This window comes from Engraulis encrasicolus, chromosome 15 (assembly GCF_034702125.1).
Source record: "Engraulis encrasicolus isolate BLACKSEA-1 chromosome 15, IST_EnEncr_1.0, whole genome shotgun sequence".
In the NCBI taxonomy this organism is placed as follows: domain Eukaryota; kingdom Metazoa; phylum Chordata; class Actinopteri; order Clupeiformes; family Engraulidae; genus Engraulis; species Engraulis encrasicolus.
This window is the reverse complement of record NC_085871.1, coordinates 32,287,593-32,313,661: the sequence shown is the minus strand read 5'-3', so window position 1 is coordinate 32,313,661 and position 26,069 is coordinate 32,287,593. Positions and strand designations below refer to the sequence as shown.

Here is a 26,069-nt window from a genome sequence, read left to right as displayed (position 1 = left end):
ATCAAACGTATTGTTTGCCGTATTGATTGTTACTGAATAGCGCAAAGCAAGCACCTATGATAGTTGATCATCATCACTCTTATCATGCGATCACCATCATAAATGTCACCACCACATCATACCAATTTTGGTTATCATCATCATCATTATCATCATCATCATCATCATGAATTGTTAATGAAACCTCCTACTTCTCGAACCCGTAGGCCGAGTTAATATTGTCACCCCAACCATCTTCATCATAAACAAATACCCAAACTCCTTCCCGGTCGTTCTCTTTATCAGCCCCACCTCGCCACCCCAAGGCTGTGATGCCATCATCGTTTGGTAGTAGGGGTGCGCACATCCACAAAGCAGTAATCCAGGTGCCAGACAAAAAGTGGTAAGCAGTGTGATTAAGTGGTCCGCACACTGCTAACTGCACACTGTTAACTCCAAAAATATAACTTTATTTCTTTTTTACATATGGCAATGTTTCGATCCAACAGAGGACTCTTCCTCAGGCGTGATGCCATCATCCTTAAAATCATAATCATAATAATCATCATCATCATCGTCATCATCATCATCACCATCAACAACAACAACAACAACAGACATGAATGATGTATACCGCATCCTCTTCCTCCTTTTCATCATCTTCACACGCCCTAGAGCGTGATACCATCTAATCATCACCATAAAATATATATACCCCCATCCTCTTCATATTCCTCCTCTTCACCACCCTCTCAACCCCAAATTGTGATGCCATCTCCTCATGATCATCATTCCACCACCAGTACCACCACCAACACCACCACCGCCACCACTATCATCATCACTTACGTCATAATTATCAAACATGAATACTGTATACCTCCATCTTCTTCCTTTTCCTCCTCTTCCTCCTCCTCTTCATCATCCCCTTCTCCCCCCTCAGGCTCTGATGCCATCTCCAGCTCTGACTCACCAATGTGTCCCACCGGCTCTCCTCCTGCCTGCATGTGTCCATGGCAACACTCCGCACATGCTCAATGAGGCCCCTGACAGAGAAGCGCTCTGAACCGTCCACTTCATGACAGCATTCTGAGGGCATATGTAGAATAACTAGCAAAACAAGTTATAGACAGATAAGCATGTAGGCTACCACTGTGACTTAAATCTGTTATACATTTTCTGTTACCAGAATGACAATGAGCAAGTTGTAAATGATTAGGAAAGGCTGTGTATAATGAGAGCAGTGTAGTGCTATGGTAGCACTAATGTTAATTTCACTCACTATTGCAGCTTTCCACTGGTGGTGATTGAAACCGCAAATACTATGAGGTTACATCTCCTGTGAACTATCTGAGGACTATGATAACAAGTGATGAGAATAAGCATTTTTTTTACAAATACGGAGGAATTTTTGAACAAAGTTTGTTCAGAGGACTTTGGGTCGGGGTGGGGTGTGGGGGGCATACTGCTCAAAGTGTAAATGAGTATAATGACACAGGAATTTTTGAACAAAGTCTGTTCAGAGGACTTTGGGTGGGGGTGGGGGGGGCATACTGCTCAAAGTATAAATGAGGCCTACTGAGACTCTGGGGATTTGGATTCTGCTTTCATCCTGCTGTTGGACTTTACTATTGCTTTTCTGTTTTTACACACTGGACAAAAAAACCTGCAAGTGTATCAGCAATATCTGTCGTATCGCTACCTCCTTTGTTTTTCTGTATCATGCACATACTACATAAATACACATGTATGAATGCATGCACGTGCTCACACACACAGCAGCTGAGTCCGTAACCTTTGTACTCAGTCGGCCAGAGAAGCTTACTGTGCCACTACTTATTCTGTGTTTTGAGAACTGCCAGCTTTTGTCTCATTGGCCTTTGCACCTACACAGTAAGTTAATTCAATACTTTGAGAGTATTCTGGGGCCAAATTCACTCTAGACGATGTGAAATCGACTCTCTAAGTGTTAAATTCACACTAGTTTTTTTTTGACAGTGCTCTTTCTGTTACTGTATCCAGCCAACTCCCTCGTTTTGCTACCCCCCGAAATACAGCAAATTAATCAAGCAGCAGTGCCCATAACAGCAAAAAAATAATAAATGATATAACGCTGTCGGGATTCAAGAACAACTGTCATACGAAAGTCATTCTGTAACATGAATTAGAAAACATATGGCCTCAATTTCACGCCTGCTGTTTTGAATGTCAAAACTCAACGAACGAAAAATGGAAATCAAAGCAATGCCATCTGTATCAAGAGATTCAAATAATGTAATGGAAAGGCATTATTGCTGCTAGCACTTTTTGTTGCATATTGTTTAATCTGGTCTACACAAATTAAATTGGAGTAGATGAGCTGACTTAATCATGATGCATTTCAGAATGAGAATAAAGTATAGGCTAGTTGGAAAGTATAATTTCAAATGCATTATTACAGTAGGCCTACATTACATTTAGCTGACAATTTTATAGAAAGGGAATTATTTTAGGTAGGCTTCAAGGTATATGTTACAATCCCTGGAGCAATGTGACGGTAGACTACTGTGTCTTGCTTAAGGACACTTAAGACATGGGTAGCATTGGAATGGAGTAGGCAATCTTCTGATTCCAAGGCCAACTCCCAAATCAGTAGATATTACATTACATTAAAAGTAGCACTTAGTTGTATTCCAGGTAGGTACAGGGTATTGGTTACAGTACCCTAGATGCCTTGCTCAAGGGCATTTCCGCCATGGAGGTGGGTATTAGGCAACAGCTCATTTTAATCAATCCCAATATGGGATTCAAACCTGCAAACGTCTCCTACCAAGACCAACTCCTTAAACATTCCCATGTGTCCAAAACCACTATGTAGGCTACAGAAGCATCATTAAAGATGCTTCAATTGTCTGTCAAAGACACTCAGAGGGTGCCTGTTACATGATAACAAAAACAGAATAATGAAACATAATATTGTAGAAAAGTAAAATAATAAAAGATAAAAGTAAAATAATCAAATCTACATCATGTGTGGCACGGCGTTCAACACTATCCAAAGCAAGTGCAATATACTCAGCGACTTCCCTGCTCTGTCTGGCAGGCAGTGTGAGTGCAAAGGGCGATTGTGTTCTTGGCGCATGGCAGCTAAAGACCACAACAATGCTTTTTAATTAATCACCCAGATATTAAAGCAATGGCAAATGACTGACCCTCCCCTTGGAGACGGGGCCTGGCAGAGAACAGAACAGGACAGCCAAGAACAAGCCAGGGCCTACAAACACTCACACACATGCGCACACGCACAGGCACGCACACTCACGCGTGCACGGGCAAACACACACATATATACACACATATACACAGATATACACACACATACACACACATACACACACACACGCACGCACGCACGCACGCACGCACACACACACACACACACACACACACACACACACACACACACACATACACACACACACACACGCACGCACGTATTTTTACTCTATTTCCCTTGATCATACGGGGCATAGTAGACCTTGGTAGGAGAGAAGAGTGGAGAGCAAAAGAAAGAAGTGAAGAGAAGAGAAGAGAAGAGAAGAGAAGAGAAGAGAAGAGAAGAGAAGAGAAGAGGAGAGGAGAGGAGAGGAGAGGAGAGGAGAGGAGAGGAGAGAAGCCTATTTTCATTGCCAGAGGCCACTCGACTGGGCATAGTTGTGGGCACAGACTGTGACAGGAGGGAGAGAGAGAAAGAGACAGAAAGAGCGAGAGAGAGAGAGAGAGTGAGAGAGCGGCAGAGTCAAAGACAGAGACAGAGACAGAAACAGAAACAGAGACAGAGTGAGAACCAAAGTAAGATATAGCCCTACTCCTACTCCTACTCAGTTGTTCTGGAGAGCAATGAAAAAATACTTTTTGTTTGTTTGTTTTTTGATTTGTCTCTGTCTCTGTCTCTGTCTCTGTTTTTCTCTCTCTCTCTCTCTCTCTCTCTCTCTCTCTCTCTCTCTCTCTGTCTCTGTTTCTCTCTCTCTCTCTCTCTCTCTCTCCTCTCTCTCTCTCTCTCTCTCTCTCTCTCTCTCTCTCACACACACACACGCACGCACACACACGCACGCACCCACACACACACACACACAGGAAATAATCTGTGACTGATGACATCCAGTGTCTTCCAAAATGCTGCAGACCATTTCAAATGGCCCAATCCGCCACTTATGGGCCCCAGACACCTCTGGCATCCAAAACACATGATAGAAGGGGAGAGGAGAGGAGAGGAGAGGAGAGGAGAGGAGAGAAGAGAAGAGGAGAGGAGAGGAGAGGTGAGGAGGGGAAGGAAGGAAGGAAAGGAAGGGGAAGGAAAGGAGATGCGATTAGAGGAGAGGAGAGGAGAGGAGAGGAAGGGAAGGAAGGGGAAGGGAAGGGGAAGAGGAAGGGGAGGAGAGGTGAGGAGAGCAGAAGCGGAGAGAAGAGAAGAGGGGTAGAGGAAAAGAGAGGAGAGGGTGGGATAGAGGAAGGAGGAGGAGAGCAGGGTAGAGGAGAATGGGAGAGAAGAGAAGAGGGGGAGGAGAGCAGAGTAGAGGAGAAGCGGAGAGAAGAGAAGAGGGGGAGGAGAGAAGAGAAAAGAGGAGAAGAGAGTAGAAAATAGCAAGGAGGAGAGGAGAGGAAAAGAGAGGAGAAGAGAGGTTAGGAGAGGAGAGGTTAGGAGAGGAGAAAATAGCAAAGAGGAGAGGAGAGGAGAGGAGAGGAGAGGAGAGGAGAGGAGGAGGAAAGAGCTGGAATGTACCGGAGAGAACAGCGGGGAGTGTGTTGGGGGATAGGCTGTTATGGGCAATAGATAGTGTTGGCTGCCAAAACAGGACAAATGCCAATTTTGTGCAGTTAGGGTTTTTTGTTTTGTTTTGGAGAGGCCGTTTTGGCCCAACTCACCAGGGAGAACTCTGCAATGTGTGCAAATATGTCTCACAAATGGGACATGAAACATCATTGCAGTGAGTGGTTGAACATGTGCATTATCAATCTCAGCTGAGCTCACACTTCCCCATTGGGTAGCCTTCATTATCATAGTGTTCACGTTGTGTCAGGGCTGGACTGGGACTGAATAAGCTAGTTTCACGCTTCCGGGATTAGTGGGCGGGACTTAGCGTTATTGTGCATTCCAACTTCCGGCAGCTGATCTACAATAACAATGGCGCAAACAAAGGCAAGATGTCACTGCTCGGTTCCTCTGTGTTCATCTAATAAACAACGCCAACCATACTTGAGGTTTCACGGATTCCCGACAGACCAAGTTGTACGAAAGATGTGGATCACTGCTATTAAGCGAGACGAAGGGGAAACCTTTAAAATAAAACAGGGAAGCACCTACGTTTGTAGCCGGCATTTCCACGAGTCAGACTACATTACAGGCAGTGATAGTGGGCTGCTAGCGCTGGATAATTTTGCGCCTGGTCGTCGCCTAAAAGTAAATTCTGTGCCCTCCCGCTTTGAGTGGAACAACTGGGGATTGCCGACCAGGGAGTCCGTTTATAAACGGGTCAATAAACGGATGGTAGACCGTGAGATTTCGCCGGACCTCCCCTCGGAGCAAACACAGCTATGGGTTGCCATGGAGGAATTATCAGCGTTGGTGGTCCGTGAACATGGCTACGGAACTGCACCAACACCAGGTATGACATTTTTCACTCTCAAAATGTTGCTTTACCTCCCGATGGTAGCGATTAACATTCAAGCAGTTTTTAATATCAGAACCTTACATAGGCCTACTTTCTTTTGTGTCATACAGGTGCGCTGGATGCTGCTGCTGAACGCATACAGCAACTAGAGCAGGAAATCGCGGGCATGAAGAAAGAAATGTCACTACTGAAAGCAGAGCTGGCCCAATTGCGATTTAATAGATTTTGCATTTCCGATAAGGACATACGATTTTATACACGGTTCACGTCAAGGGATGTTTTTTGTGACTTCTGGGAGGCCATCAAACCATCTGCCACCAGACTTGTCTATTGGTCGAAGGCGCAAAAAAAGGCACAATCATCTGAGCCCCTTTCTCCGAGTCCATCGCGCAGACTGCCCCTTATAGATGAGTTTTTTCTTTTCTGCTGCCGAATTGCCGCTGGCCTGCCAGAGAAGGTGTTGGCCGACCTGTTTGAGGTCAGTATGTCCACTGTCTCCAGGGCTGTCATCACATGGGCCAACTACCTCTACCTAATCCTTGGATCCCTTCCCATCTGGATGAGTAAACGGCAAATCAGAAACACCATGCCTACCAAATTTGTGCAGTACTGTCCAAATGTCAGAGTGATCATCGACTGCACTGAGGTGCGATGCCAGTCTCCATCATCACTAACTCTTCAGTCAGAGCTGTTCTCTCCTTACAAGAACACAACAACTTTCAAGGGCTTAATTGGGGTTGCCCCATGCAGTGCTGTGACTTTTGTTTCGAGTCTTTTCACTGGCTCCATCTCTGACCGAAAGATAACAGAAAAAAGTGGTCTACTTGATCTACTCGAACCAGGGGATGGCTGCATGGCAGACAAGGGATTCACCATTGAGAAGCTGCTGAGTGACCGTGGGGCAACACTTATCATACCTCCCTTCAAGATGACTGGTAAGTAAGCATGAAATGTCACAATGAACATCTCAGATTAAAACTGTGAACAAAAATGTAATCTATATGTGCTTTGGCTTCCCCTATATGTCTCTCCCTCACTGAATTAGCACAGTAGAACTAATTTCCCACCTCTAATTACAGATCAGTTTACAGAAGAAGATGCTCTAAAAACACAAGCAATTGCCCGGCTTCGAATCCTTGTGGAAAGGGCAATACGCAGAGTGAAGGAATACCAGATCTGGCAAGACACCATCCCTTTGACCTTGTCTGGGACAGTTAACCAGCTGTGGACCGTTTGCTGTTTGATGTCCTTGTTCCAGGGACCACTTGAGTTAAAACATTACATTCCTGTTGAATAGGCAACCCCTTTAACTTTGTAATATAATAAACTGTTACATTCCTGTTGAATACCCCCCCCCACACACACACACACACACCACCACCACCACCCCTAAAATTACTTTGTGAGATATTACCTTTAATAAAAACAGAATAACTTGTAAACTGCAATCTGTAATATGTAATGTTAAAATAGATGTGTAATGTTAGGATATACTTGCGTACTCGAACGAGGAAATCATGGAAACCTTTAGTCGTGCACTTCATTTATTCATGAATTCTTTCAATAATCATTTGGTTAATTACACTTCTTTGGGCAAAAGATAAACATTCATGAATGTACCAAAAAAGTACACGTCCACCTTCTCCTTCATCTCTCCAATCAATTCATCATCCCTCCACACTCTTTCAATGGTTAAGTCCTCCTCTGTATCCGTAATGAAATCGCACCAACTCAAGCCAGTTACTGCAAGTTGGCCTTGAACCTGCCAGTAGTACTTGTGGTTTCTTTTAAGTTTCGCCTTCCCATTAGTAATTTTTACATGTCCTGCCTGTGTGATGTTTGAAATGGCTGGGCATTTCACCTCAGCAAGGCCAAAACATGGAATTTCATTTGGGTCATATACCCTTGCATCAGGGCTAGCCCCCAGGTGAGGAGCTTGAGGGTGAATGACTAACCCACAGCGACCGACACATTGACATTGCACACCTGTGCATAGTGCTCCAGCACCTGTGGCTCCCGCTCCAGCCCCCTCTTCATGGCAGGAGTCTGGCGAGTGCCCTTAAGTATTCTCAATGCCAGGGACTCACCAGAGGACACCCCTCTGACGTGGCTAACCTCATAAAATCTACTTGCTGTTACTCTCGGCTTTCGTAGAGCTTGCCATAGTGGGCACTCAGACTGTTCTCTTGTCTGCTTCTCTATGTCACTTGCCATATTATATGTAACAGTTAAAGTGTCGAAATGCAAAATTTGGATTGAGTTTTTTTCAAATTGTGGAATTTGGGTGGGAAATGTTGAGTCCTCTAAGGGCAGATTCGGGAATGCTGGTGCCTCTGGGTGCTGGATGTAATCCCCACATTTGACCACAGGAGGACACTGGTATGACAGGGGTGATCCTCGTGGCACAGGTCCGAACTTGGAGTCTACCATCGACAGCTGCGATAGGCCGTGCAGCACAGACGAGATCAGTGGTTGCGGCCTGATGTTTGTGAGCTTCTCTCCAATAGCCAGCATGTTGGGATCAGGCAGGGGTCCTGAAACAGATAAATATAAAAGGCGAAATGTTAAATTATTGACACGTCTTACAACTACTTTTGGTTTTCAAATATGATGTCAAGTGTCAGTGTCATATTAGTTACAGTAGTACACATTACCAGTGTATGCTTGATAGAGTGTTGATTTGCACACGCTCCTGGTGGATGGCTTTGGCTTCCTGACTACCAAGTCCTGAACCGGTTCTGCATGGATCCCCTGAGAAAGATAAGAAGCAGCCGTACCCAGTTAATTTGTTAAAATACAGTCTTTGTTAGTTAAAATAACAGATTTGTGCTAGGTATCTCCAGTCTGTTTTTTAATCATGTGTGTGCGGGTGCTTCGATTTGTCAACAGTGCCTGGTCATATTTCTTAGGGAACATTGTTAGCAAAGCAAAACGTGGCATACAAGTCATCTGGCTGGCAAAAAGACTGACATTCTTCTCTATGTGGTACAGCTCAACACAGCTAAAACATTACCATGGTCCTAGGCCGATGCCATGCTTGAAGGGAGCTTGTGCAGGGCACAGGTGGTGGTACAGCTGTCACCTGCAGAGACAGAAGTGCAAACCAGGATTTAAAAAATGTGGTGATAGACCTCTAGGCATGGTCACTCAAATCAAACGGCAGACAGCAGCCCTGAACATACAACTTACCTTCAACATGCAGTAATGGGCCGACTGGAATAGCAAGGCCACAAGGTGGTTGCAGAGGACCTTCCCTGCTGTACAGCTGCATGATGTTCCTTGCAGTTCTGGAGCTTCAGCTTGGAAAACAATCTACATAAAATACACAGCAGTAATCCGACAGACAATGTTAAACTAAAATAAGACAAAAAATGCACCAAATAATAAAGAAATGTAAGGATGAGCAATACAAATATATAAAAACATCTTTAGAAATCTGGAACTGCCGTAAAGTAGTTAACCTCTTACACTGTTTACATGTTTAACAAACAGGATATTAAACACTTATTATTCAGACTCCTTAACTGCCTAAAATAACCTGCAAATAATGGGGCTGTTCTCGCTTCCTCATTGACCTGTAACACCTAGACCTGACAGCAACCTCCCTGTCAATGACGTTGGAAACTGGTAAGCAAAAAAAGTAAATAGCAAAATGGGAAATTAATTAATGAATCAAAAAGATTAATTCATACACTCTGTTATTGGTTTATGATGTTGAATGTATGTACTAGGACGAGTTAAAACCCACATAGACCTTGGGAGCAGGACCACATAACACAGAGGGGGAGTCAGTTTTCAAACAGGCATTCTCGCTGAACTTTTATTATATTGCAATTCTCTCATAACATAACATGACTGAGGAATGGTACAGTAGTCTACCCAGAAGGTTACAAAACCGGAGCGACAACGCTACGTAGCAACTGGTTGAAGCTGACTCCCCTCCTCGTTTACATTCTACCCAACAATCGAGCTGACGTTTTTTTATCACAATACAAGCGAAATTAACTAATTCATCCTTGTTTAAAATAAACAACGATCTTGCTTTGTTGGTTTGGCCAAATACCAATAACCCATACGAACATCTATCTGAGGTAACGCCACAAACTGACGTTAGCATAAGCTTAACCGCTTACCTTCATAGTCGTGAATGAATTTCTCAAAAAACAAGCTGTATCCCTTGTCCAGTTTGGAGCGGGGTGTTGTCGAGTGACGGTTCACCAGACGATGAACGTCTGCAAAAGACAACCTTGGCAGATTTCCCAAAAAACTTGAATAGGCGAACATTGTTTACCTCCGTATACACAGAAACGACAGTATGACAGTTCACCGGAAGTTGGAATGCACAATCGGCCAATGAGGAAGTTGCTACGTAACAAGCGTGAAAATAGCTTATTGCAGCTCTGGCATTTTGGTCACACACCAGCGTCTCACGCAGCCTCCTGTCTTGTCTACAATATTATGATTAGACAGCAGGCAGTCGTGGCCTAGTGGTTAAGGAGATGGACTTAAGACCAGAGGGTTGCAGGATCGAATCCCACCCTTCCACTCCCTATCTCACTCCATGGCTGAGGTGACCTTGAGCGGGCACCTACAGTAACCCCACACTGCTCCAGGTACCGTAACCTATACCATGTACTTAAAAATAAACAGGCCTAATAAAATAATAATAACTGTACGTGGCTTTGGATAAAAAGCGTCAGCTAGGTGTAATGTACATCAGTCCACTGTCTATATTACAGGTAGACCACTGGACCGCCCCATCTGATTGGTGGGCCATGTACAGTAAAAATGCAGTGTTAATTCAACACTAACAGAGTACGCCGGGACAAAATACACTCTAGAAGATGTTCAATCAACTCTCTAAGTGTAAAATTCATCCTGCACTTTTTACTGTGCAGTCTCTAAGCAAAAAACAATCAAGCGAGCAAACAAATAAGTAAACAAAGAACAACAGCATCGACCCCTGAGAATTGTTGGCCCACTGGGAAAATGCCCTGTATTCCAGATGGCCTGTCCTGCCCTGATTAGTGTTAGGGCAAAATGTTGATCTTGTTGTAGTGGAGCTGCCGCCCTCAGGATTGTAATCTGTTCATTGAAAAACACGATGGAAATTTTGTACTCTTCCATTAATGTTCTTAACAGTCATAAAACATACTGTCAGGCTAAATGACGCTGGCTGTGCTTTGTACAGTTTCTCAATGTTTTGCCTGATAAAAACTTGTATCTTCTACTACTTGTTTGTACGGTACACTTCTGGCATCCAAAACAGGTGGACAGAGGCGAGGAGGCGGTGGAGAGAAAAATGACTGCAGGAGAGAATGTGGAGGAGGCAGCCTAGTATGGGGAATAAATACATTTGACAGCCAAAACATGTACAATCGGGCCAGATCCGGCCCACGGACAGTGACCTCGGCACCCCTTCATATATAGTAGCATCTTGTTGCAAATGGTATCGATGGTAGCCTATCAACTGTTTAAAAAAAAAATCTGATAAATCATAACAATATTACTATGACATTACTGAGAGTCTTATCTAACAGATTAAAAGTGGGAATGAAAAGACTACAGTAGAGGCCATGCATTAACATGTTCAATGTAAGGTGAGAAAAAAACAAAGCCTGCCGGCGGAGGACGTTTGCTGAATTTATGCTAAAAAAATCTATGAACAACATAATCATCCTCTCTCTCTCTGTCTCTGTCTCTGTCTCTCTCTCTCTCTCTCTCTCTCTCTCTCTCTCTCTCTCTCTCTCTCTCTCTCTCTCTCTCTCTCTCTAACACACACACCAAATTACTCTGGGTAATTACCCGAGGGCCGGACTGTGTGTGGTGTCCATGGTAATTACTTTGGCGATATTGTCTTGCTACGATGGTCCCAAATCTCTCAGGCCTAGCACAAGTGTGTGCGTGTGCGTGTGCGTGTGCATGTGCCTGTGCCTGTGCGTGTGCGTGTGTGCATGCGTGTGTGTGTGTGTGTGTGTGCATGCGTGCGTGCGTGTGTGTGTGCGTGTGCGTGTGTGTGTGCGTGTGCGTGTGTGTGTGTTTGTGTCAGTGCTCCAATTATAAGCCAGTGTGCTTTGTCCAAGTGGCTGACAGAACTGCCGTTGATTGACGGATGAATTAATATTGTCAGGTCCTCTAGGATATGATGACCCCCATAGTACATCAACCCACACACACACACACACACACACACACACACACACGCACGCATACCCATGGGAGTGACACTCCGAAACAAAGACACATTCTCCCAGGAGGGTGTTTGTTACCGATTCCCAAGGACACTTCCTCCTTCAGCATCAAATCCTCAGCCAACCCCCCTTCCCCCCTTCCCCACAGCCCTTACCCCAATGTTAATTACGTTCATGTTTTTCTAAAATTATCAACCCAATTAAAGTCAAGTCGGTTTTTACTTTCGGCCATTTCAGATGGTTATCAATGGGAAAAGATTGTCCTAAATTATTGTTCACATCTAATGCATGCTAACTCTCCAAGCAATTCACTGTCAATCCCCAAGACTTAAACATCTTTCACAAACAAACCAATCTGTATTCTCCTTTAAGATAAGATCATTTCATGGCACAGGTCTATAGACACTCAGTATGACGTGGTAATAAACTTCATTTGATGAATTTACTTTAGGATACAGAGAGATTATGTATGGGTTTAATGGGGTGAACAGAGACATTTGTGATTTACTGTACATGGTTGTTATGCGTTAAGTGGGGTGCCTATTATGAAAAGCACATCATTCACATCGAACACTTGGGACTCATAATCATTTCCAGTCTCAATAGCTTAACAACATAGTACCAGATTCAAAACAATTACAATGCAATACTCAATAGAAATCAAGTCAAGATATGTATTACCATAGAGATGATCAGCAAAAGAGTCCCGTTTAAATGTAGGCCTAAATATTCTCTGCAACAATTAAGATAGCTGTTTCAATCATACCATGTAAGTTCCTGTACATACATTACCTGACCTAAATTTAGACTCATCTGTCTTTGTTCACATATTTATTAATATGAATAGGCTTATGAGAAACACTCATCATTTTTCCACAGACATTCAATAGCAGAGAAATCATCATAATTCATCCATATTAATTAACTGACTTGACCCCAATTAGACCCATAGTTCTTCGTCAACACATCTTCTTGCAATGAATAAAACTATACAGAAACGCTCCTCATCTTTATAGACAGCAGTTTCTGTGACAACAGATAGAGCTCTATACTAACGAATGGACCTGACATGACCCAAATAGACACACAAACACGTCCTTCTCATCATATTAATTTCCACAAATAGAATCAATTGTTAATATTTAATGTGTGATAAATTAAATGTGAGTCCAGATGACAATCAATGTCACAGATGGACATCTGTCACTCTCTTAGGTTTTAAATCCCATGCCTCCCGTTGCTTGTTGTTGTTGTTGTTGTTATTGTTTTTTTTCTCCTTTCATCTTTTGTTCCGATGATTCGCGCCCTCTCAACAGTTTTCTAAAGTGCAAACTAACCAAACTTTTGTTTCTTACGCGTTCACAAACTCCAAAGTGGACACACAACTCCAACTCTTTTGATGACTCAGGTCTGCAGTCGGCACTCTCCTTCACCTTTGCCGAAAAAGAACGAAGGCTTGTGATTGGTCGGCTCCTTGATGCTAATTTGATGGACAGTTTGGGGACACAGACAGTGCCATGTGTCAATCAATCACTATAGCAACACCCTTTAATCTAATACTGCCATGCTCCAGGAAGGAACTCTCCCTTTTTCTCTTCCTCTCTCTCTCTCTCTCTCTCTCTCTCTCTCTCTCTCTCTCTCTCTCTCTCTCTCTCTCTCTCTCTCTCTCATTCCCTCTATCTTTTCAGTCTCTCTTGTTTGTTTTCTCCCCCCTCTCTATCCCTTTCCCCTGTCTCTTTCTCTATCACATCCTCCATCTCACACTCTCTTATTCATTCTTTCTCTTGGTCTCCCTCACTCCTGCTTTCTTCATTTTTACTCTTGCATTTCTCTCGCTTTCATTCTCTGCCTCACACTTTCCATTTGTTTATATTTTTACGTGTTTATGTGTTTCTATTTGAAGGTTGTAATTAATGACCATACTCCAAACACATGAGGCCCAACACCTGATGCCAGATATGCACCCCCTCACACACATAAACAACAACAACAACAACAACAACACACACACACACACACACACACACACACACACACACACACACACACACACACACACACACACACACACACACACACACACACGCACACGCACACGCACACGCACACTCGCACACACGCACACGTGCACACACACACACAAACAAAAGCATCACCTTCTCCTTCTCCTCCATTAGAAGAGAAATCATTTTAAGCTTGGCCTGGTTTCACACTGAGGTGATAACTCAACTGGAAGTCAAAGCTACACAGTGCAGAAGGCATTACCTACTGTAGACTTCCTATTCATAGGCATGCCCTATACAGCAGGCAACTCACAAGCATTACTTATGGATCAGTAACTAACTCACAGGTATTAGCAATGGATCAACAACAGGCACCATTTTTTCTAGATCGGATCACCAACTCACTGCGCCAGCCGATTTCACATAGAAAATAAATGCTCAGTTATTACATTCAAGCACATTCTGTCCGTTCAGACAGATATGGTGTAGTCTGATGTTTCGTAGGACCCACAACCAGACAGTGACCAGTTTACACAAACACAAACAGGCACGCACGCACACACGCGCACACGCACACACACACACACACACACACACACACACACACACACACACACACACACACACACACACACACACACACACACACACACACACACACACACACACACACACACACACACACATTTACTGTGTGTATCTGTGTCTGGGTCTGAGGAGTGAGTGAGTGATTGAGTGAGTAAATGGGTTTGTGTGTGTGTGTGTGTGTGTGTGTGTGTGTGTGTGTGTGTGTGTGTGTGTGTGTGTGTGTGTGTGTGTGTGTGTGTGTGTGTGTGTGTGTGTGTGTGTGTGTGTGTGTGTGTGTGTGTGTGTGCGCGTGCGTGCATGTGTGTGTGTGTGTGCGTGTGTGTGTGTGTGTTTTACGTTTCTCTGCACCAGGCCAAATTGCCTGGCTTCTTTCTCTACAGGATCCATTTGTTGCAAAGACAGTACAGTAAAGAGTTGAAATTGACTCCGGGAAACAAGCGTGAGTTTTTTTAGGGCTTGCCCACTGTAGTTAAGGTTACCATTCCAGCAGCAGAAAAAAACACCAGGGAACTAAAGTAGCTTGGCTCACACGGAGGTTGCAGAGTAATCTGTGGTTGCAGTCCTGGATATGGCCAATGTTCCTCATCTCTCTCTCTCTCTCTCTCTCTCTCTCTCTCTCTCTCTCTCTCTCTCTCTCTCTCTCTCTCTCTCTCTCTCTCTCTCTCTCTCTGTCCTTGTCTTTTTAGGCCACATCCATGGCTGCATTTCTCATCTCGTCCTTTTCTCTGAAGCTTATGTGTTTGGTTGGTCCAATGTGGTTCGTGCACCACCTAGTGCAGTAACAAACTAGTAACTAGTGCAGTAACTAGTAACTACTCTCGCCTCCAAAAGAGTTGTCGCCTATCCATCTGTTTGGAATAACAGCTAATAACCTGACTTTCAATTAATCACTTGGCTTCAGAAGTCACTCATATGAAAGCTACAACCCTGCCGAATGAAAATGTATGTACAAAAATAAATTTCGTGCACCAACGAAAGATTGACCCTTTATTGAACACAGACAGGGCAGATTTTCACAAGACAAAAGTTTTGTCGCCTATCGAACATAATGTGAAAATGAGCAGATAAGTCACTTCAAAACACTTCAAATACGCAGATTGTGTGTCATACTTAATCACTGAATCACTCTCACCTCTCCAGAAAATCAACTTTGGCCTTAGGTGTATGTTTAGGGTCATTGTAATCATGGAAAGCAACACAATGAAAATCAATGGAGTTCAATGAGAGATGGTGACATATTCACTATTCGTAGAGCAGTACATGTTTAACTTCATGATTTAAACAATGATAAAAGCCCTCAAACACCTGCAGCATGCATGCAGCTCCTCATAAGAGCTGTATCTGTACCATGTTTCACTTTATGCACCATTTCTCTTTTTTCATATTCTTCATCTCCAACACCATATAGTTTTGATGCTATCAGTTCTAAAATGGTTGATCTTGGGATCTTGACTTCAGAGTATGAGTCCCATTAGCCTTCACTTTGGACAAAATACATGGTGCCTAAAGTCAAACATGGGAGGGATACAGCTCTTATGTGGAGCTGCATGCTCCACATGCATGCATGCTGCAGGTGTTTGAGGGCTTTTATCATTGTTTAAATCATCCTCCAGGTAATATATGGTCACCTGGTAAAGAACAAAATTTGGCATGACCTTGAGTCGTTCACTGTTAAGCACTTTGGTTCTGAATGCCAGCCCGAAAATTGTGTTTCAGGCACTTTTAATGTGAAGCACAGACCAGACAGACAAGGCTATCCAATACAGAGACACAGAGAATAGGGTGTCCTCATCTGACCCCACAAAAAGGCCAACTGATATCTCAGCCAGACACACCCATGCACGCACGCACGCACGCACGCACGCAAGTACGCACGAATGCACGCACGCACGCGCGCACGCACACACACACACACACACACACACACACACACACACACACACACACACACACACACACACACACACACACACACACACACACACACACACACACACACACACACACACACACACACACACAGTACAGCTAGACCAAGTCTCATAGGCCAAATGATAACTGCACTGCAGCCAGGAACTGAGGTGAAGGAAAGATTGAGGTGCAACCCCAATTACGGTCGGCAAAAATGGCATCAATCTGCTCTGCTTCTCTGTGAGATAGATAGACACGAGTCCATGCCCAAATGATGGCCTCTCAGCCTAAAGTAGGGCTGCAGCTAGACATTCTGGGCTCCATGGGAATTTTCAGATTTAGCAAGGCAGAACTATTTCCATATTGAGAGTTTAGATGCAAATGTAATAAGTTAGCTTCCGATGAACTACATTTCTATTGGTAAAGTTGGGTTGTTTTGAATTCTTGCACTTGATAATACATAGCTATTCAAAAGGCCCATTATGAGTAACAGGCCCTTAAGCTGTTGATGCACAACAAAAACAACAAATTAACAAAATTAACAAACAATCAAACAAACAAATGCACAAAAAGTTGCACTGCTGATCATATTTCCCTTGGCAAAAGTTTTATAGTGCTTAACAGCCCAAATGGAATCTTATACTATCATTACCCAGAAACGTTGCTCAAAATATTGCTTTGTGCATCACATAGTGTATTCATAATTGGTATACTTTTTACATGATAATTTGTTTTCATTGGCTTGACTAGTGTTGCATTTAACTTAAGTGAGGCTAAAACGGTATTCTAATTGCACCTAGTAATTTGGGCACTATTGACAACTTACCTACAACTTACGCCTCTTTTAGGTCAGGACTGGAGAGAGGAGAGGAGAGGAGAAGAGAGGAGAGGAGAGGAGAGGAGAGGAGAGGAGAGGAGAGGAGGGAATATGGGATGCAGGAGAGATAAAGTTATGTAAGACAAGAATGAGACACCAAAGGATCAAATGTAGAGGACGGAGGGGGAGGAAAAGGAGGAGAAGATAAAGAGGATGAAATTAAGGAGGAAAGTATATGGTGATCGCCTTTGACCCATTTTTAAAACCCAGCAAAGACTTACAAAGGCAAATATAACTTCTTCACCAAATCAAGATCAGGTTTCTACCGCTGTTGCTGAAAAAATGTTGCTTCTCTTCCCCGTCCTCCACCAACCAGGGGTCATGCAGACAGTCTAGTTCACAGCCACCCCTCCTTTTTATCTCCTCCTCCAATCTCCACCCTTCTCTTTCCAGTCCTCTGCTTCTCCTACCCATCCTCCAACAACCACAAGTTGTTTGAACAGTCTCAGCCACAATACCCCTCCCCCTTTATCCACACTACCCCCTCTTTCCACCTCCATTTCCTTTGACTCCCAATACCCAACCAACCAACCAACAGTCATGCTGTCTCATAGAACATCAATAACAGCAATTATTAACACTGACTGGAGCCAAATCTGAAACACATGTACATCACAATACTAGATCATAGATGTATTTGTCAACACTCATTTTTATCTTGTCTACCTCAACTCTCAGAGTACGTTTTTTGCACATTTGTCTACACAGAATATGGTTTTGCACATTGCCTTTTTATGTTTTCTTTAGTTTTTATTCTTCTCTGCCCTGACTATTACCTGTGTTATATGTGTCTTTAAATGTCCATGTGGGCATTATGTGTATTTATGTAAGCTACTGACTCCAGAATTTCCCCTCAGGGATCAATAAAGTTACTCTACTCTAAAAGCGCCCATAAAGAAGTTGATTGGGGGAGGGTGAAAGGGGTCAGTTGTTACAGGTCCAGTGAGTAGGAGGATGGGGCAAGTATGGGTCCTCATTACACTGTATTTATTGGGTGTGGGGCCTTTCATGTGACTTTGTCCCGAGACTGGCCAATGCTGTCACCGGCCCGGAGACACAGGTACCATGACAGAGGGGAAACAACCATCCATCAGGCTAACTTACGGTCGGTCAAAGCCAGCATCACAATGAAATGACACTCGGCACACATCAAGAGACACTTCAGCTGCTCTCTGAGAAATGGAGACAAAATGGCAGATAATTGTTTGAGCTGTTTATTTATGGGACACTGTTTGATCTCACTGAAGGCTCTTTGCCTGGAGGAATTCCACTACAGCCTGCAGGTTCACATCTTCAGCGTTTTATGTAATTTAATCAGTTAACAAGTGTATTAGGTTCATACTAAATTGTTTATTGTACATAGTCAAGGGCAACTGAATGTTTTATTTCACCCAAGCAGACAGTGGCATATGCCAATTTATTATCTGGGCTCAGTGTAGTAAACATGTTAACTTAATTAAGGGCATACATTTAATAATTCAAGATTATTAGTTTCATATTACTTGATTTGTGGCACATTTGATATATACTGTATGTGGCAGGTGATCATTCTCAATTATGAACCGAGAAAGAGACAATCATTCAGAGATCTGTCACTCCACCACGTTAGGGAGCAGTGCATAGAATGCCACTGACCAACTAAGAGAAATTTAACGGTGGGGTTGCAGTTTATTAGAGTTAAAGAATCTTTGGTTGACCAACGTTCTCAATTGCATCACGTTGGGGACTCCCATGGCCACAGACATGATGTCATAATGAAATTATTAAGAATGTTGTTAAACCAACCCCACCTTTAATGTAGGCTACAGATTACAACAAAGGAGAGAGAAACAAATAATGCTAAATTGAAATACAACAATGTATGCAAAACATACCAGAGTAAAAATCATAAATAAGACAGAATGAGGCATGACACATTTAACCATTTTCTCAGCAGAGGGAAGTGTGGTAACCAGTTGTACGTGGGCGCTTGACAGAGAAGGATTAAACAGGACGAGATGAAGTGCACCTATATCGCAGGATCCTCGATCCAGAAAAAGACCTCGATCTTAGAGTCACACACGTTCGCCTCGACATAAAGTCTGTGGGAGTCATGAGCATGAAGGTGACGAATGGCACATGCACCACCCTGTCTGTCATTTTTCAGTCAAAATAAGGGCACACAGACAGACCCTCACATACACACACACACACACACGCACACACACACACACCCTCTCTCACACATCCACACACACACACACACACACACACACACACACACACACACACACACACACACACACACACACACACACACACACACACACACACACACACACACACACACACACACACACACACACACACACACACACACACACACACACACACACACACACACACACACACACACACACACAATTTGTCAGTCAAATAGGCTGTGTCATGGTAGCACCTTTCCTGAACCGAAAAAGTGTTCCTGTCTGGGAAATGAGTCATCACCTCTCTCGCCCCTGTCCACACCACAACTGCAAGGTCACTGGTGTCAGTGGTGATAGGGGCGCACAGTATGTGTGCGCGTGTGCGCCTGTGTGTGTGTGTGTGTGTGTGTGTGTGTGTGTGTGTGTGTGTGTGTGTGTGTGTGTGTGTGTGTGTGTGTGTGTGTGTGTGCGTGCGTGTGTGAGAGTGAGAGTGTGTGTGTGTGTGTGTGTGTGTGTGTATGTGTGAGTGTGTGACAGAGGGTGTGTGTGTGTGTGTGTGTGTGTGAGAGTGTGTGTGTGTGTGTGTGTGTTTGCTATGGTGTATTTATGTGTGTGTGTGTGTGTGTGTGTGACACCATCTCATACATTAACAGAGAGAAATAAAAAGCTTTGAGAGTGTGAGTGTGTGTGTGTGTGTGTGTGAGTGTGTGACAGAGGGTGTGTGTGTGTGTGTGTGTGTGTGTGTGTGTGTGTGTGTGTGTGTGTGTGTGTGTGTGTGTGTGTGTGTGTGTGTGTGTGGTGTGTGTGTGTGTGTGTGTGTGTGTGTGTGTGTGTGTGTGTGTGTGTGTGTGTGTGTGTGTGTGTGTGTGTGTGTGTGTGTGTGTGTGTGTGTGTGTGTGTGTGTGTGTGTGTGTGTGTGTGTGTGTGTGTGACACCATCTCATACATTAACAGAGAGAAATAAATAATAAATATAACCTTCCATTGCTCCACGGGCCAGCCAGCAAGCCCTGCATTCAAGTGACGTATAGGCCACAGTGTACAGAGGATGGATGACACTCACACACACACACACACACACACACACACACACACACACACACACACACACACACACACACACACACACACACACACACACACACACACACACACGGACGGACGGACGGACGGACGAAGTGACTTATAGGCGAGATTGTTCAGACGATAGATGAGAGAGCTCCACAGTTCAAGACCCCACCTCATCACCTAACCACCCCAACTCACACGCACACACACGCACACTAGAGTGTGGCTCGGGCCGTTTTTTTCTGTTCGAGCCCGGCCCTCAGCCGACAGAAAAGTGATCGACACCGACCCGAGCCCGAGACTAATTAAAATGTTCGTGTCTGAACCCGTCCGAAGCCTGAGACCATTGTCATAACAACAGAACCTGTGCGCAAGCAAGATTTTCTATGTGGGCTCCTCCATACTCAAAATAGCACGTGATAAATAGCCAGGATAGGCAAAGACGTTAGGATGAGGCAATTTGCAGTAGCCTAATTTAGTTACACACGCATAGTAAGGATAAACACACACACACACACACACACACACACACACACACACACACACACACACACACACACACACACACACACACACACACACACACACACACACACACACACACACGTGACAGCGCAGCTTATGTTTCTGTGTACGAGTTATTGAGCTTGTGAAGGATGGTTGCCTGATGGTCTTGTTAACTTATTATTTATAAAAATGCGACATCGCCGACAGCACTGAGTTATATCAGCTGTCAATCAATGCCGTGCGGAGAGAGAGAGAGAGAGAAAGCGAGATAGAGAGAAAGTTTAAGTTTCCAACTTGCTGCAGCATTCCAACGGGACTCCGCGTGCTTTATTCGCGCTCTGCTTGCCTTCATTGCCCGTTTGACAGCGCCAGGTTAAACTGAAAATGAACAGCGATTTTGGAGGTGGTCACCAAGCAATCTGCGCGAGAGAGTTACACCAGGCGCGAAAATGAACAGCGATTTGCGATGTGGTCACCAACAATGCAATCTGCGCGAGAGAGTTACACCAGGCGCGTGCACGCATCATTCACAATGTATGATGGAATTACTCGTTTGATGTGGACAAGATAATTTATTGGTCTCCGCCATTGAGTGTGGTGGCGTTGTTGTGAAGGATGTTTGCCGAATTAGGTTAAGTTTCGGCGCTCTTTTCTCTGCTGATAGACGACCCCAGCCATTTAGAATGTAAAGCCGTCTATTCTTAAAACAATGCAAAACGCCACCAATGAAAATGTGAACAAACGTCCATAAAAATGACAGCCAATGCATTTTCAAATAAGATCTGGGATTGATTTTCGCGGCTCACTTCTGAGGGGAAATGTGGCTTGCTGCTTGCCCGAGTCAAATTTGTCAGTAGGCTAAATAAACAACGACGCATGGGGTGCCGGGTCAGCCAGATGGAAAAAAAGAGATCTTGATGTAGACGTGCCCATAGCCTTGCCTACTTGGCGTGATGCAGATGACTGTGCTACGTGTTCATTGAATATGTATGTAGGCATGGCAGATTTTAAATGCAGGTCTGTTGATTGTGTTGGGCTATAATATTTTTTCTATAACCTTGCGAGCCGCCAAGTCAGGCGTCTCGCGAGCTGCGCAATGAGTAACATGGGGCTATAAGCTAACCCCGAAGAAAAGTAGCCTGTTTCGCCCTCCAAGAGAATGCCATTTCCCCTGATGTCCATGCGGTCAATACAAAATCAGGAAAGGTTGCACGCACATAGTTACAACTGTAGCCTACAGTAAAAGTGACACCAATTAAGAACCTACTGTACGTGAAGGACATGACATGTCACAGCGGACAAAATAGTAACAGGAAACCTCTCAGCCCCTACCTTACACTCCACGTAGCGTGTGTGTCTTCTTAGTTATCCATATTATGGTCCTTGCTAGCCCCATGCTGGAAATGTAATCCTTGGCGAACAATGCAGTGACAAACTTCGTCATTTTATGTTCAACATTCAAGACAGCCTCGAAGGCATGGCCTACACTAGGCCTACAGCAAAAGACCATGCGTTCACTGACAACTGTTGATTTGGCAAGCAAGTTCACTCGGCATCCCTGCTCGGCTGACTCGGAGTGGGCGTCCAAATGTTGCCACTGGTAACTGGCGCGTGCATACAGCCAATAATAATCACTGGCACAGTAGCCTACCAACATTTTCATTTATGCATATTCAATTACTTATTTTTTAATCACAAAACTGCCGTTTGCATGAACTGAAACGTTTCCTCTGGTTGCTTACAATTTTCACAATGTCTGTTTGCTTCAAGCCCGAGCCCGACCCGAGTCCGACAGATATTCTATTTTTGTTGTCCGAGTCCGGCCCGGCCCGTCGGGTTCCGACCAGGCCCGTCGGGCTTCGGTCGGGTTGCCATGCTCTAACACACACGCACGCACGCACGCACTCATGCACGCACGCACGAACGCACGCACAGACCTGACCTATCATGGCCTTCTATTTACATGACCTGTCTATCCATCTGCTCTTGTTCTTGGTGTGTGTGTGTGTGTGTGTGTGTGTGTGTGTGTGTGTGTGTGTGTGTGTGTGTGTGTGTGTGTGTATGTGTGTGTGTGTGTGTGTGTGTGTGTGTGTGTGTGTGTGTGTGTGTGTGTGTGTGTGTCTGTGTGTGTGTGTGTGTGTGTGTGTGTGTGTGTGTGTGTGTGTGTGTGTGTGTGTGTGTGTGTGTGTGTTGGCTCTGACCTCTATCACATGTACTCGCCACCCTCCATCACCTGCGCCCTTGCCATGTAACCATGTGTGTGTGTGGTTGTGCGCGTGCCATGACTTGTGCCCTAACTTCTGCTGTGACCTTTATCACCATGACGACGGCCCTCATATTTCCTGCATGCACTCAGATCAAAACATTCGCCTCTTTCCATTCATCTCGCCACGATCCCGCTGTGTGTGTGTGTGTGTGTGTGTGTGTGTGTGTGTGTGTGTGTGTGTGTGTGTGTGTGTGTGTGTGTGTGTGTGTGTGTGTGTGTGTGTGTGTGTGTGTGTGTGTGTGTGTGTGTGTGTGTGTGTGTGTGTGTGTGTGTGTGTGTGTGTGTGTGTGTGTATTTTTGTGTGTGCGTATTCAGTGTTTGAGAGAAAAGACAGATACCATAGACAGTAATGTGTGCATGTTCGAGATTGTGTGCGTGTGTGTGCAGGTGTGTGTGTGTGTGTGCAGGTGTGTGTGTGCGATGCATGAGTGTGCAGGTGTGTGTGTGTGTGTGCGTGTGTGTGTGTGTGTGTGTGTGCGCACGCATGTGTGTGAGTGAATAAGTGTGTGTGTGTGTGTGTGTGTGTGTGTGTGTGTGTGTGTGTGTGTGTGTGTGTGTACTTTTCTGCTTGTAATGCAGGAGGCGTGTGAGTGTAACTGGTGTTGTTGCTGAATGGGAAATGAGGGTGTGTCCTCCTCGCTTGACAGACAAAGTCCCCCCGGCCTCTCCTTGTTCTGTAACACACACGCAGGTATACACACACGCTCGCACGCACGCACACACTCGCACGCACTCGGACACACTCGCATGCACACACACACAACTTGAGGTCTCTAGTGTACAGTGTACGGCTGTTTTTTTAAAAGTTTGTTACAATTGTTTACCACCACTGCCACAGGCAATAAACAACCAAGACAACACATAAGCGCATAAATATATAATGAGTCAATATAAATAATGAATAATAGAAATGAATAAATGATATGAAACGATGGGCTATTTTTGCTTTGGGTGATATTGTGCATCTTGCTCTACCAGACTCGAGAGGGCAGTGGCTTTGATATCAGTGATATTACACGTAAGCAGCAAAGAAGCGGCATAGATGCATTGGGCATACAGACACAGACACAGACACAGACACAGACACACCCACTCTCTAAAAACCCTTCAAACAGCAAAATTCAAAACAGGTGCATATCTGAAAAACATGAACTTTGATACTTTGATTCCTGATTAGATTTTTGTTCATTAGGTAGGAAATACAGATGTGCAAAAAATGGAGATTGACGACAGTGCCAAAGCTGTGGATTAGTGTCAAGTTTCTTCTCAATTTAATATGTGGTGTAAGCGTTTAGAAATTGTGTCAGAGATACTGTTTTTCTGCATAAACAGTTGCAGAAAACTGTACAAGGTTTTGTGTGCGTTTGTGCAGGTGCGTGTATTGCGTCATATTGGCCTGTGAAAGGTTGACGTGTGTGTGTGTGTGTGTGTGTGTGTGTGTGTGTGTGTGTGTGTGTGTGTGTGTGTGTGTGTGTGTGTGTGTGTGTGTGTGTGTGTGTGTGTGTGTGTGTGTGTGTGCAACTGTTATTTGGCCATACGTGAATGCCTACAAGATCCACTAGCACTCAAGCAGGCAGATAAATGAAAAAAAAAGGAAAAAAAAAGGTAGCTTGTGTGGGCATGTGTGTTAACGTTGCATCAGCCTATTATGTGTGTGATTTTTGTTTTGCCCACAGCGACAAGTGCATGGACGGTTGTGCGTGGTCATGCATGTGTGTGTGTGTGTGTGTGTGTGTGTGTGTGTGTGTGTGTGTGTGTGTGTGTGTGTGTGTGTGTGTGTGTGTGTGTGTGTGTGTGTGTGTGTGTGTGTGTGATTTTTCAAGAGAATCAGAACTCAGCTTTGTATGATTTATCTGCCTGCTTGAGTGCTAGTGGATCTTGTAGGCATTCACGTATGGCCAAATACCAGTTGCACACACACACACACACACACACACACACACATACACACACACACACACACACACACACACACACACACACACACACACACACACACACACACACACACACACACACACACACACACACACACAGACACACACACACACACACACACACACACACACACACACACACACACACACACACACACACACACACACACACACACACACACACACACACAGCAACTTATATAAATTGCCAGGTGCCAGCCCCCCTGGTAGTGGTCTGGGAGCAGGATTCCATTTCTCCAGTCAAAAAATAATCGGAGCATTTTTTGCTTCAATATCAATGGCAGCACGCATTGAGGAGTCACAGGACATATTATAGACTATATCGACACTTTGGAGATCAACAGAAAAGGTTTTTGAAGGAATTTGTTGATATCGAAGAAATATGCTCCAATTATTTTTTGACTGTAGAAATGGAATCTCCCAGACCTAGTAGTGGAGTTCACGAAGCTGTGCTGAACTACAGGTTGGGACAGGCAAGGTGTGATTAGAATCAGTAGAATAGAATGTAGTAGGCCTATATACTGTGTTTGTGAATCTGGTTTTAAGCCGAACAGAAGAGTGGTGGCACCCATTCCCTCACCAGTTCTATTGTCAATCAAATGCTTAACAGTGAACGGCTTACGTTCATAATGGTTTGTGACATTTTTTATTAGGCTACATTTTTTGAGGGCTTTTTGCCTTTATTTGAGACAATGCAGTGAATACGTGGACAGGAAGCGAGTGGGAAAAGAGAGACGGGGAGGGACCGGTAAAGGAGCTGGGACAGAATCAAACCCGGGTCAGCCGCATAGCCGTCGAGTGCCCTACCATTTGTGCCACAGTAGGGCCCTGACGGACCTAATTTGACTTTTTACGTATTGCGTGTGTCTGCTGGTGATAATTTCTTCA

At 44.3% G+C, this 26,069-nt stretch overlaps 1 protein-coding gene across 1 annotated transcript; it reads left to right on the top strand.

The window, feature by feature from the left end:
• Window positions 1-5,079: 5,079 nt before the first annotated feature.
• LOC134463981 (uncharacterized) lies at window positions 5,080-6,994 on the top strand. The gene is made up of 3 exons (XM_063217390.1): window positions 5,080-5,624; window positions 5,741-6,565; window positions 6,710-6,994. Exons 1-3 carry the CDS (start codon window positions 5,144-5,146, stop codon window positions 6,925-6,927), a joined length of 1,524 nt encoding a protein of 507 aa, XP_063073460.1. The 5' UTR covers window positions 5,080-5,143; the 3' UTR covers window positions 6,928-6,994.
• The last annotated feature ends 19,075 nt before the right edge of the window (window positions 6,995-26,069 follow it).